The following is a 14,520-nucleotide window of genomic DNA, read 5'->3' on the forward strand; positions in this document are numbered from 1 at the left end:
ATATTTTTATATATATAAAATTACTTTTTTTCCTATATGACATTTATGATAGTCTTTGAAATGTCTGTATGAATAAATAAAATATGTCTGAGGGATTTCAAGTGAATATTACAGTAAAATATTTTATTAGCTCCTATCAGCATCCTTGGCACACCATCACTTCCCATACTAAGTAGCCATAATGATGATTGCACCATTATGATACTATGTCATGCCAATGTACTTGCCAATATATTTGCACTCAGTATGACACTTTAAATCATAAAAATGTTTAAATTTACCAGATGCTGAACAATCTAAGTATAAACCTTTGAGCCAGTAAGTTTTTCAGTGCTATATTTCATATTCACTAATAAGTGTCTACTCATGGACTTAAAGGTGACATAAATATTGATTATTTTTGTAAATATGTTGCCTACTATGCATAGTATATTTTATGGTGAACATATTTCAATAAAATAATTTATAAAGCCTGTAAAACACTCATCACGTTTGTGTACTTGTTTGGAAGGCTATATAGCATTATGTACAGAGCTTTTAAAATAACTATCATAATAAAAAAGTGCAACAGTATTTTGGTTTAACCCATACCATAATCTCATAGTCCACCTCGATATGAATGAATCCTGCCCAAAAATAATTTAAAATGTAATAAAGGATTATGAGAAGGATACAACAAATACATTTCTTCTTCAAAACTTTGAAAGTGCAAAAGTAGCATTCATTTCCATATGCTGTGAGCATTGAAGAGTAACATGCAAGGCAATTATAGATTTATTTCTAACTGCATTTTCATCTCCCATTGAAGTGTAATTAGTCTTGCCTTTTTGTTGTTGAATATAGCTTGTTATTTTTCTTTGTAATGGAAATAAAACTTCTATCATTTTTTCTGTGCATTGCTGTACCATCAGCCTTCTATCTGGTAACTTTTAAACATATCAAAGATTGCAAAGGGAATTTGCCTAAAGTTCTTCAAGTTTCAGAATACAGAAGCAGCAAGTAGGGGATAGAAAGAGACCTCAGTGACAAAACCTATGAAGAACCAGAAAGGCAGAGCTCAGACATCACATGGTGTCTTGAACAGTAACCAGACTAGTCCGATCACACACTTTTATATACTTATGTTACACAGGAAAAAGGAAATTAGCAGGAGAATATATCAAGAATTAGTACTATGTTTAGGAAACCCATGCAAAATGAGGCTTCATCAGCTCACTGCTATTAGAATAAGTTGTTTGATTTCCCAAAAAACTCTGGGTAGAATATATTGCTTTATCCTACCTCTGTGTTTCCAATACATGGTGATAAACATGTGTAATTAAATCCATGAGATTTATCCATACACAGCGCTCCTGGGGCACAGCTTATATTGTTGAATAAGCAGGCATCAATATCGAGTTCACATCTTTCACCTTCAAAACCTGCACCACAAAGAGATTGTTTAATCACAGTTCATTCAGAATATTGACATTATGACTGTTCAGGGTGTTAGCAGTTAACACCACTCTAGTAGAGTTATTTGGCAGTTTTATTTTGTGAAAAAAGAGAAAAAGTCCTTTTTTTTCATAAAAATGTTCACTGCATTTGTTGATATACATTGCTGTTTTTATGTCACTATTTCTTAACATAAATATTTGGATAGTATTTTGTTTTGTTAGAAAAAATTACCAATGGCTCACCTATAGGGCAAGTGCAATTAAAATGATCTTCATAGCCAATACACGTTCCTCCATTTTCACATGAATTGGAACCACAGTTGTCAATTTGCACCTCACAGAATTCTCCTGAAATAAGAAAAAAAAAGTCCTAAAATGATTAGGAATTAATATCACGTTCTTAAGGAAACACCTTAAGTTATATTAATAATATTGACAGGATAACTTTCTTTAAATAAGATCTTTGGAATATTGGTTAAAGATCTTGTGTATGTTTTCAGACTCTTTCACTCCAGTTATACATATAAAAAATAGATTTCAGTGTTTTTAAAAAAAGGTCAAACCAAAAATCCTTTTTCAGCATTTGAAACAATTTATCCAGAAGGGGATACAGAGCTGAAGAGGGTGGATTTTCCTTGGGAATAGTTACCTGAAATGGAGGTGATGCCCTATTATATATATATTATATACATATTTCATTATGTATTTTCTGAGCTCTATTTTGGCTAGGAAAAGGCTAGTCCACATTTATATGAAGTAACCTTTAGTGTGATTCACTAAACAACTTGTTCATTTAGCTGAAAACTGCTTTTAGCCCACCAGAAAGAAATAATTAAACTTTTAACTGAACAGTTCTAAAAAAATGTACTGAAGAGAAATAGATCTCATGCAATGTAATATGAATCAATAAGGAAGATCATCCATTAGTCTTGGAAAACAAATGGATTTGACAGAAAAAAAGCACTTTCACTTTTTATTCTTTTTGGTACTGAAAAAAAATTAGTGAATTCTGTGTATGCATTCTTGATTTTTTTTTCTTTTGTTATTGATGTGCTTTATTTTGTTTTCCTTGATTTTTTTAGATTTACTATTTTTACAGTAGGAATTCAGAGCAGGGCAGGGGGGTGGGGGAGGGGCAGGGAGGGGGGCAGTTTCCAAATTTAGAAAGTATAAAGAATAGAGAAAAAGGGAAAAAAATCTTTACTGCTGAGAAAAGTAGAAGATTTTGAGATATTCTGAAGAGCAAAACTTCAGAAAATACAATAAGTGCAAATTACTGATGCTTTTACCACCAACTAGCTTGTAATCAGTTTTATTTTATGGCTTAAGCAAAAAACATAAAAGAGCTGTACTAGAGAAAAATGTTTGGAAGGAATATACAAGAAATGCATATAATTTTTTAAATCATATAATATGTCCTGTAACATTTGGAGTTAGAAGTTAGTATTTTATTTGAAATTGTTCATATGTAAAAAAAAAAAATAAATAAAGTTACTTCAAATAATGAAATTGGTTTAAAATTTTTAATCATCTATCATTTTGACCTAAAGCTAGAGACATCAGGAAAACACAGATTGATAGGGTAAAATTTGGTAAGAAATGACTATGTCTCTCCTTCAGTATTTTCTGCCAATTTCATTCACTTTTAGTATGCTGGAATGGAGTCCCAAATTAAGACCTAAAGATTGCTTCTCATGGACTTCTGTAAATTCAAATAGGAATATGCTGTGATTTGTTGGCCAAAAATCCCTATTTTGGGCCAAGAGGTGCTAAACGACTAGTGCAAACTCTCTTTTACAGAGAGGTTGACCAGCATGCTTTTAAGGAATTTTAACATTTACTCTATCCTTTCAGTTTTCAGTTAAAAATCATCCACTGATAACATCAATCAAATTTTTAACAGCCAATATTATATTTTATTATAATTTATAAATTTACTTAATTAAAATATTTTCAATAATATGTAGTAATAGTGAACATAAGAAAATAGGAAATTACATACTTCTTGCTATTTATTATTGTTATATATGTAATATTATATGGGAAACTATGGGCAACCTGACCTTCTATTTGCAAGACTCTCATTTGCCCTGTTCATGTTGACTCTAATGGTAACCCAAAGTATCTGCATTTCTGGGGAGATTTCATCATAATGAATACTTTTAGAAAGCCACTTTTCATGTAACAGTGGCCAGCAAAAAGGCATGCTAACACATAAATAGATATTTTCATTCCAAAAGTAACTGAATGTGCTAAGTAAGTTGCAATCTCCTACAAATTGTGGGGTTTGGTTTGTTTTGTTTTCTTTAATGACGTTTGGAAGGCAAAATCAGGAGCAAAAAAAAGAAGCTGGGAAAAAAATTCAACTCAATATGTATTTTGGATCAACTTTTTTTATGTTTATTCATGAGGATAGAATTGTCTTGTCCAAGAAACCCTTATGAATAAATATTAGTGCAACCCAACAGGCTTCAAGAATTATTTTGCTGTAAATCTGAAATTCTTATAGTGGCAGTATCCTTTAAGCAAACTTTATGACTTCTCTCTGCCACAATGAGGTCAAGAAAACTAGTAACTACAAATTGTTATAGAATTTATTGGAATCTGAATACTGCTGAGAAATGCATAATTTATGGCATTAAAGTCTGATTAAGTGATAAATGGATATCAGGAGAGATCTCCACAGTAATCCACTTAGCTTTTAATGCTTAATTATCACTTCATAGTGAGTAAGGGCTGAGTAATTGAGAAATGCAGTACTTAGAGAACTCAAACAAGATTTTTGTGCACAATTAAGCATGTTATTCTTCTATCAGGAATAAGTTCAGCAGGCCTAAGGAACAAAGGAGAAAATAAAGAGATTTTACAATATTAGGAGGAGGGAAAAAATTTGATTAAAGACTACTCATTAACTACTGTTGCACTGTTTATTTTTGTAAATGAGCTTATACATTATTTATTTAAGGATGTGTTCTTAAAAGTTAAATTGTTTAATTATTTTCCTTAATTTTCTTTTATTACCAATATATTTAGAGGAAACTTTATTTTCCTCCTTGATTCTTCCTCTTTTAATTTCCAGCTTATCTTTAGCTTTTCTAACTCCATCCATATGCACACAAGTAATCTCTCTCAGTTCCTTTTATGCATCTTCCAACTTCCACCGTCTCTGTACCATGGGATGAAACATTTAATTGCATTAACACACTAAACCTGCAAGAATATACCTTGCTTCTCATCTGTGTATTTGTTAGCTTAGAATCCATGATTAACTAAAGCAAGTACATAGCTCTGGGGTTCATACCAGCCAGCTAAAAAACAGATAAATTAGTGTACTTATGTCTATACCTGATAATAAATTTACTAGTATATTTAAATACATTACAACAAATAGCCTAATTCAGGTAAAAATCACCAAAGAATTCTAAAAAGCCTAAAATGTGACATTGTTGAAAAAACATCAGTAGAGTGAGGAATCTTTTAAATGGACTTTGGGACCAGAAGAAAAGTGGCAAATTCAATATAAATTCTAAAAGTAAGCTGAGGGCTTTGTGTTGAAACTGCATTTCCACTCATTTTCTGCAACAATTAAATTTGCCCTGATAATGATTTTAATGTTAATATTTCAGTTATTTCATCAATACATTTTTGGCTTTAGGTGCATATATAGTGTGCTTCTACCCTGCACATAACACAGACTTTCAACATAATAGAATTATTGAGAGCCTTATGTACCATTAAGTCTGACTTTATCACATATATCCCTGAGGGTTCTTAAAAAGAATATAACTCACAGTTGCATTCTATTTTGCACAGTGTAGTAAAGCCAGCATTTCTAGTGTGTTTCATTTTTAATTGACAAAAAAATTTTAACCTATGAAACAGAATTTGCATTCCCTTGGACTTTGGCTGCACTTACAGCTGCTAGAGTTTTTTTTTTTTTTAGTTTTATGTGATCTTCTATTTTTGTACTTCCACTCCTAATTTAATATTTTTCTCTTTTATTTCAGAAACTGTGTAACAACTAGTGTGCTAATAAAGAGTGTATAAAGATGATCTGCTATAAAAATGTAAACATTTTTAGTTTGCTATATCACATGGTAACAAGTTTATCAAACAAAAAGAACACATGACCTAACACTTCTTTTCAGTGCACAAGTACTGGATTGTATCATCATTATTTTAAAATGTTTATTCTCCAAAGTAATTTAATGAAGCTAAACTCAAGACTTTTTTTTTTGGTATGTTTTTTTGTTCCTTGACTTTGAAGGTAGTTGTAACACCCAGTTAGATTTACTGCATATGTACACACATGTGCACATGCTGAAATTATCACTGAACCATTACTTTTAAACCATTCAAACCAAGAAGCTAGTAGGAAGTTCAAAAAATATGCTCATGGACATATTTTGAGTGAATCTTAAATCTCTGACATGCTGGCTTTTGCATCCATGCCATTGCATTACAGGTCATGAAAAATTCCATTTTTATTGTGTGATGTGTCTCATCCTGAACTCAGTCCAAAAGGGGTCGTATGAGTGGAGCCCTCTAAAATTTTCAGCTCTTTCCATGTAACCTAAAGAGATCAAAGAGTGACAAGCCTGGTACATACATTGTAATCACTTGAAAATTACACATTTTACTTAATTTCCTGGAACTTTACATTTATTTATTTATTTCCAAATACACTAAATCCATTTACAGTAATAGTGATTGGAACCACTAGATAGGTTTCCATGGATTCTGAATATTTCCTTATTTTCCCTTGGAACTGTGTAGAAATGTGCAGTAAATCATTCTTAGATAAATCTAGGTATAGTAATAAATATTTGTGGTTTTCTAAGTAAAGTAATTTCAGTGAATGAGAAAAGAAATTTAAAAATAACAGAAATAAAAATATGATCTGGAATTCACACATGTAGGTGTTCAAAGTTCTGCCTGACAGTTGGACAATCAAGCCTAAATGACTTGGGTTTGACATTAGGAAAAACTCTTTTATTAACTCATTAGAATAAATATTCAAATGAAGATTTATTTAAGATTAACATATGTGGTTTTCAGTCTTCTTAGAACAGAATATAATTGTATACTGATAAAAAAAAAATTACCTACAGCCAAACATTGAAGAATGGATCATGTTATTGTTCTCATTGGTAGAGGCATTTTTGCTATAGGTAGGTTGAGGAAACTTGAAACTGGAAAATCTTCCCCAGCTGTAGATCAGATCTAGACAACTTGTTTAGACTACATTATTAAATTTTAGATTTCTAAAGTACATCATACTGAAATTGCTCATTCATTGATTATCACTACCATATCCCTGTATTTAATGAAAAATAATTAAAAATGATACAGCCATCTTGAAAAATAATATAAAAATATTTATTTTGTTGAATTTTTCAGGTTTAATTATATTTTTTTTCTGTTATTTTACTTCCAAAATTCCTTAGTATCTCCATAAGTGTTTCACAAAGGTGTTTCACAGATCCCTGTGAAAAAGAGTTATTTTCCTGAAAGAAATTAAATAAGGTAAACAAGAACAATGCAAAGAAAGAAAGAAATTAAATAAGGTAAACAAGAAAAATGCAGTCATAATTTTCTAATACACAGTTTTTCTAATTAACATATAAAGGGGATAGATTCCATTAGTTCATGAAAAGCAAGAATTTACTAGGATTGGAGATAACAATTCCAAGACTAGAACTTATCATGCACTAAGTCTGATTAGATTTTGATTAGGGTAAATGATTAGGCATATTTACACCATATCATGGGCCAATGTTCTAGAAAACTATTTCCTTTTTTGGGACAGCAACATAATGTTTTCAACATAAAGAAATACATATGGTAAAGCAGCCAAAGTAAAACACCTAGGTTCATTAGGTACTGTCCCAGCTTCATAGACTATGGTGATACAAAGTATAAAAGGGACATTTTCCAGTTCAAGTAAACATTATTATGCTTATTATCAAAATTTACCAGATGTCATAATTTATTCACATAGACCAGAATTTAAAGCTTTTTGAAAAAATCAAAAAGACTTCCACTGACTACAGTCAGCTTATGACAGCGCAGTTATCAACTACTGCATGAATTGTACACAGTCAAAAGTTAAATATGCATTTAAAATTTTGCCTTCTCCTGGTTTAGAATGCAACTAATCATTTAAGGGCACTTAGGAATAGTCCTTTCTGAATGTTCTTCTGCAACTGTTGGTTAAGCAAAGTCTTTAGCTGAGGTACTCTTTACAGAAGGTCTTTAAATTTGTTTGAGATGTATTTTAATAACCTTGGCTCTTAAATGAACTCATTATTCTGGAACATACAATTAGACTTTTGACCATTTAATAGATTATCTGTCCTTTCTCTTAGCTGCATTCAGGATTTAGCTGAAAATCTGGTCATAACGATTCATCTCTTAGCAAAGTCTTTTGCAGACCTCTCCTTCAAAGTCTCTTGTCCTCTTACAAAAGTTTTGGTTTTTTATTTGTTTTGTTGTTGGTCAAAGTGCCCTTTATACATCTCATTAAAAAATCTGGTTCATATAAAAAAACACAGCAGGTTACTAGGAGAATATGCAAAGAAATTTTCATGCCTGGGACACAACAAATTCATCTAGCTTGATCCTTTTTCACTCATCCTAAGTGAAATATGAAATAATATGGAACAGTCATTCACAGAGACACCCACTGAGAGAAGGCAAATTACAGAAGGATACCTAGCCTGGATAAAAAACCACCATACTTTCAGGTCCCTCTGCTCTCTGGAAGACACTTGAACAGCACTCTTGGGTTCCAGAGAGGACGTGGAGCTTTTTTAAGTTTTAGAAAATATTCCTTGACAAATTTAGTCTAATTATTTAGATACAAGGATTCTGGATTAAGAATAAGATAATAGCTTATGGGCCTGGAGTAAAGACAAATGTCAGTGCACTGAGGCAACAGTCCAAAGGTTCATCATGGGATAATAAAATAGATTGGGTTGGAAGAGACCTTTAAAGATCATGTAGTCAAAGCCTCCTGCAATGAGCAGGGGCATCTTTAACTCACGTTTCTCCAACTTGTCTTTGAATGCTTCCACGGATGGGACATCTATTGTATCTCTAGGTAACCTGGCCCAGTGTTTAACAACCCTCATTCTGACAAATTCCTTCCTTATATGTAGTGTAAATTTATTTTCTTTCAATTTAAAGCTGTTACCCCATCCCATTGCTACAGACCCTTGTAAAAAGTCTGAGTTCTAGGCTAATAGTCCCAGAAAGTCAAGTAGCTTGTACTTCTCTTAAAAAATACAAGGTTGATAGAGGTGGGTGAAAGTAATTTTTGGAGTTCATGAGCAGATATAGCTCTGAAGGATTCCATATGCCAAGTTTAATGGTATATTTTAAAGCATGTCTTCCAGTTGAGAACTTTTCTAATTATATGCTTAGAAATCCAGACCTTGATACAGTCATGCTTCTTAAAAAAACAACAGCATCTTTAAGTTAACCATAACTATTCACAATGAACAAAAATTCCATCAAAATTCCTACTTACCCAATTGGGCAAAATACACTGTGCACAGCAAATTAAACCAGAAACTGAACTGTTAGGAAATATGAATATACTATAAATATCTGCCTGCACTGGGAGCATTTTGTTCCATTTTAAAATCAGGCAGAACTTAAATACAGATATTACATTTCTCCTTGAATTTTCATGTAGAATGTTTTTATAGTCTTTTGGCTATTCATGTGATTACTGCATGCCAAAATAATAGAAGTATTTCCCCCATAAAATTTGAATAGCCTTTGTACTTTGTGTGCAAATCAAGACCTGAGAAAATGTTGTTGACTTGAACTACTGTAGATCACAGTCTGCTTGGAGTAACTACAAGTATGCTACAACATCAGACATTGGCCATTGCCCTCACCTATCGTCCAGGAGTTTATCTGCTTCAAATTAAATATTATGCCAGTATGGATAATGTGTCCTTTTTATTTTTTCATTGCTTACTTCTCTGTCCTTTCATGACAATTAGTAATGTTGAATGCCCTAGATAGACTGAAACTGTTGTGTTTTCATGTAATTCATCTTGCTATCATCTTAGATGAGAGGTCATAGTGTAACGATCAGTGTCCTTACAAAACACTTTCTGGTGAGGCATCGCCTTGAGTCCTGGGTGCAGTTTTGGCCACCACAATATGAGACGGATATAAAGCTATTGGAGAGCATCCAAAAAAGGGCCACAATAAGATGAAAGGGCCTAGAAGGGAAACTATATGAAAAGCAGCTGAGATTACTTTGTGTGTTCAGAAGAGACTGAGGGGAGACCTGAGGAATTTCACCATCCTCAGGAGAGGAATAGAAGGGACAGGTACCAATTTCTTCTCTGCGGTGATCAGGGAGAGGACTCAAGTGAAAGAAATGAAGCTGAGTTAGAAAAGGTTTAGGTTGAATATCAGAAGAAAGTTCTTCCCCAAGAGGGTGGCTGGGCACTTCAACAGGGTCTCCAGGGAAGCGGTCACAGTGCCAAGCCTGACAGCACTCAAGAAGTATTTGTGAATTGTTCTCAGGCAGGTGGTGTGATTTTTTGTGTGGTCCTGTGCAGAGCCAGGACTTGAGCATGGTGATCTTTGTGGATCTCTTCCAATTCAGTGCATGATATCCTCCTGACTTATAGTCAGCGTAATTATGTTTTTCTTGGATTTTTATTGGTATTGGGAGAGACCTGCATTGTGAGCAAAGTTAAAGGAACAGACTAGCTAAAACCATTTTCCTTTCACCCTAACTAATGCTATATGGACACACCTCCTAAAAGGCATTTTAAAAAGCAGGTAAGGTTTCTGGGCATCTGCTGAAGAGGATTAGAATGAGAAGTACTTTGGTTGTTATTATCGCTTTCTGACAGTTATCTCTGAAAGTTATTCTTTAATAAAAAACTGAGTCTTCTGAAAAGCAACAAGCTGTTCCCTCTTTATTCACCTATGAATGTAAGTATTCTGAGTGAATTCCTATAGCACTACTTAACAAGTGACTTCTTTTATTCCTTTATTTCACTACATGATCATTGATGTTTGGGAACTATGTGCCCTAACCATATCTCTTTCAGAGGTGACAATCACAATAAGATATAAAGTGCAATGAACAAAGATTAAAATGGCAGCATCTATTGCTGAGACAGATACCGATGTGTAATTCCAGTATGGTCCTGTGATATAGAGACCTCCCATGATGCTTCAAAAATTCCTTTACTTGCTCATCTTTACTATAGGGATTAGAACTGTGGGAAAAAAAATACTACTCTTTTTATCTATTTGAGTTTTGAGATTTAGGAGATTATCACTGCATTTTGACATGAAATAGAGATCTTCTCCAAATATTCTAGAAATGGCTGAATTCTTGCCTGCTAACAGCAATTATTGAATGAATTCCTTATTTTGCTTCGTCTATGTGAACAGCTTTTGCTTGACTTCATGATTTCTCTTTATCTCAACTTTTCTTACTTTTGTGCTTCTGATTCTTTCCAACACCTCACTGGGGAAGAGTGAACAACCAGATGTTTGATACTTAACTGCCCACCAAGGTTAAAATATGTCACCATTATATCCTTGAGAACAAAAGAATTTAAAAATTTGACCAGCGAGGAGGATTAAAATTAGGCCATGGAATTTTTTTGTTCACTAGTATAAATGTTGCCTTAACTAGGCTTTGAACAATACAGGAACTTTTATATCCCATATCTCATTCTCTGGGACATTAGTTACTCTGGCACCAGAGATACCTTCTACAGAATACTGTTTCAAGTATCCTACACAGTTCAGTAGGGCAATCTCCATCAAAGTATGTTTATATACATCTCCCATATGCCTGCAGAAATTAGAAGATCTGTTTGAATAAAACAATGAAAGAGAAAAAATAAATTGTGGATAAATCTATGAACAATCTTAATGAGTCTTATAAAAAGTTTTAAGATAAGGAAAAAGTATGCAATTGAAGTAGTACTTTTAACTCGGGTTGGTGAGTTTCCTTGGGATTCAGTTTATTTTAGTAGTAGTAAGAATATTTTAATTAAAGGACTTTTCTGTGAAGTAAGAATGAAGTGTCTAACGTGCCATATCAATTCCTGCCAATATGATTGCTCTACACACAAGGAAAGATAGCAATAAATTAGAGAAAGTTTATTCAAGGACAATTGGTCTACTGTGCAGGACCTGAGAAATTGCTGATAGGGATGGTTTCAATGCCCTAAGCCATATTACTTACAACCACTGTTGTAGTTTCAAAGGCTTATATCCACTTTCAGAAAAAAGAAAAATTAAAATGAAAACAAGAAATTCACAGTAGAAAGAAATTGAAAACACAAAAATAATGACACCTATTCAACAAAAATAACTATCTATTATAACCTTTTATTCTATGAGCATTTAAACTTAACATTTACTTTCTGAGTAAATGACTCAAATTTTTTTACATATAAACAGAAATAAAATCTATAGTTTAAAATTTCATGTCTGTATATTAAGTTTCTACAAGGTTTTGTTAAAGAGTATGGAACCAAATTGAAATGGGTTTATTACATTTTTAAATCAAAGTCTTTCTGTTTACAGCTGAGAATATTACATCATGTCATATTTTGTGTTCCCCAAGATGTTCCAAACATGATTTGAACATTAATGCAAAAGCTGCAGCTGTAGTGTTTATAATTTAAAAACACAATTAAGAAACAATAGATGTGAAACTAAATAGCTTTTCTGGTTGCAGAAACTATTTAATTCGAAGTCAAGTAGATGTACCAAAACTGTTACTACATTTCCCTTCACTCTTTCCCTTTCCAAATACATAAGTGAAACAGTAAACAGGTATAAACAGTTTTTTTTTTAATGGATAAAGACTGAAGAAGCAACTGGTTATTGTAAAGCAGAAAAATTAAAAAAAAAATAAAAATGCTATTGCAATATGTAGAACCCCTCATAACGAGAATTCGCAAAAAAAGAATCTTGGCCTCATAGGAAGGTGTCCATGAACAATAAAGTTGTTTCCACTTGAATTAAGTCATGACTCACTGTTTGGCAATGTTTAATTCTATTAATTGCATATATTTATTGCCATTTATTGTAACTTGTTAAACTTTTGTTTCATTATAATATTGTACACCAGAAACCTTAAATGATCTCCAAAGCTTTGAAGTATTTTAGTGAAACATTACTTTTATTCACAAATTCATAATTATAGGTGTCACACCAACTTTTAAAAAGTCAAGCACAGACTGAAAAAATAAAATCTTAAAGGGAATAATGGAGAAGTGAAGAAAAAGGTCGATAATCTCTGGGTTATCAAATTATTGTTTCTTTTTCAATTGTAGTAGATTTAAAGTCTGTTTTCTCTGTGTGTTGCCATCAGTTCTCTAGATTAAATTAATTTTCATTCTTTGGGTAATAAATATTGTTTCTATATTTCAAATTATTTTTAAAGTTCCCTCAATATTTCTGGCATATCTTTAAATCAATGTACATGTGGCTAATGTCTCTTTCCATATTACCTAAACCTGCAGTGAATCACATTTGAATCTCCTCTTTCAGTTCCCTCTGCAGACATGGATTACTGAAGGATTTTAGAATCCAGATTCAATGAGCTTCTATTTAATGTATAAGGCTGGAGGAAAAATCAGAAATTATTTTCTTTGTCACTTAAAAAAACAGTGTGTTTAATATAAGCTACTTTCTTAGGCTTCTTTTGTATTTAATGAAAAGAGAAACATTGCTGAAGAAATTGTGTCAATCACTAACAAGTATCTGACACAGTGGTTATAATCCCCTCTAAAAAACTGACTTACTGACAATACAGAGAACCTCAAAGACTAGGCTTTAGTTATGTAAAATGAATCAGTTAATCCCACACCAAATTAAATTTCATAAATCACTGGTGGTCCACTAAGGTATTTAAATAGAAGGTGGAATTCAGCTCTCAAAAGCTAAGTAAAGTTACCTGAGTAAATACAGGCTGATAAAAAACCAACAAATTTCCTGAACCCCATTTCTCTCATTAATTAGATATCCAGAAACTATAATGAGATGTCAGACAAATAACTCGCATGCAAAACTTTTATATGTAGACATACACTTAGTCTCTTAAAGTGAAGCTAAAGCCAATTTGAGGACTATTCTTACTGTAACCTTAATTGGAAGATTCAAAAGGAATCTGTAAATTCTATTTAGATTTTATAGGCATCACAGCAGAAGGAAGAAAATGCAGAGAGGTGTGTTTACTCTGCAAATACTTCTTCACCCCTTTTATTTTTTTAATCCAGCATACTTATATTTGAATATTTAAAAAGAAATGAAACTTGATTATTTGTATCTACATGATTTGTATATGTCTTACCTGTAAAATCACGAGGACACAAACACTGAAACAAAGGTTGTTCTCTCAGTTGACTCATATCAATGCAAGTTGCTCCATCAGAACAATTATTTGGGTAAATTAAACATGCATTTTCAGCAAATTGGCAAAATTCTCCTGTCCATCCAGGTGCACAGAGGCACTAGATATAACAAACACAAAAACAAACAAACACAGAAAACCCAAAATAAAAATGCAATGTAAAAGTGTGTGGAATTTTCTTTGGGTTTTTTATTTTACTACCAATAAAGGTGTGGTAGAATGCAGCGTATTGCATGAAGCTGAGACTATTCCTCATGCCTGTATTTGCAGATGATAAAACAGTTGAGAGGCAAAACTCATCTACCATGTCTGTTGAAAAATTGTGGGGAAAAAAGGACATGAGTTGGGGGAAATGGTGAGACAGTTACTGGCTGTAAGGGATAAAAATGCCATTAGGAACAAAAGAACTGATTGTGCAAGAAGATTTTAAAGGGTAGACATGAGGGAGATATTGGGCAGTGGTGATAACAGAGCCTGCAAGACAAACACTGTCACCAACCAGTAATCAGAAAACATAGTACAGGGTTTCTGTTGTACATGCAGACTCTATCTATTAAATAAAATAAAATTATTTTTTCAGAGGAAAGGGGAAGATCTGAAGCTTATATTAGATTCTCAAAAGAATCCTGTAAAACTCATACAAGTGCTCTGATTAAATATAATTAG

The 14,520-nt window shown here is 32.6% G+C and overlaps 1 protein-coding gene across 1 annotated transcript in view; it reads right to left on the reverse strand.

Annotated features, from left to right (window-relative positions):
* Window positions 1-14,520, reverse strand: part of LOC110468097 (protein eyes shut homolog) — a 386,727-nt gene that overhangs the window by 356,163 nt on the left and 16,044 nt on the right. Inside the window, exons 2-4 of the mRNA XM_085574727.1 lie at window positions 13,795-13,954; window positions 1,680-1,784; window positions 1,282-1,421 (exon numbers count right to left, since the gene is read on the reverse strand). Coding sequence (XP_085430853.1) covers window positions 1,282-1,421; window positions 1,680-1,784; window positions 13,795-13,954 — 405 coding nt within the window. The remainder of the gene's footprint in view (window positions 1-1,281; window positions 1,422-1,679; window positions 1,785-13,794; window positions 13,955-14,520) is intronic.

This window comes from Lonchura striata, chromosome 3 (assembly GCF_050655825.1).
Source record: "Lonchura striata isolate lonStrDom1 chromosome 3, ASM5065582v1, whole genome shotgun sequence".
NCBI classification, from domain to species: Eukaryota; Metazoa; Chordata; class Aves; order Passeriformes; family Estrildidae; genus Lonchura; species Lonchura striata.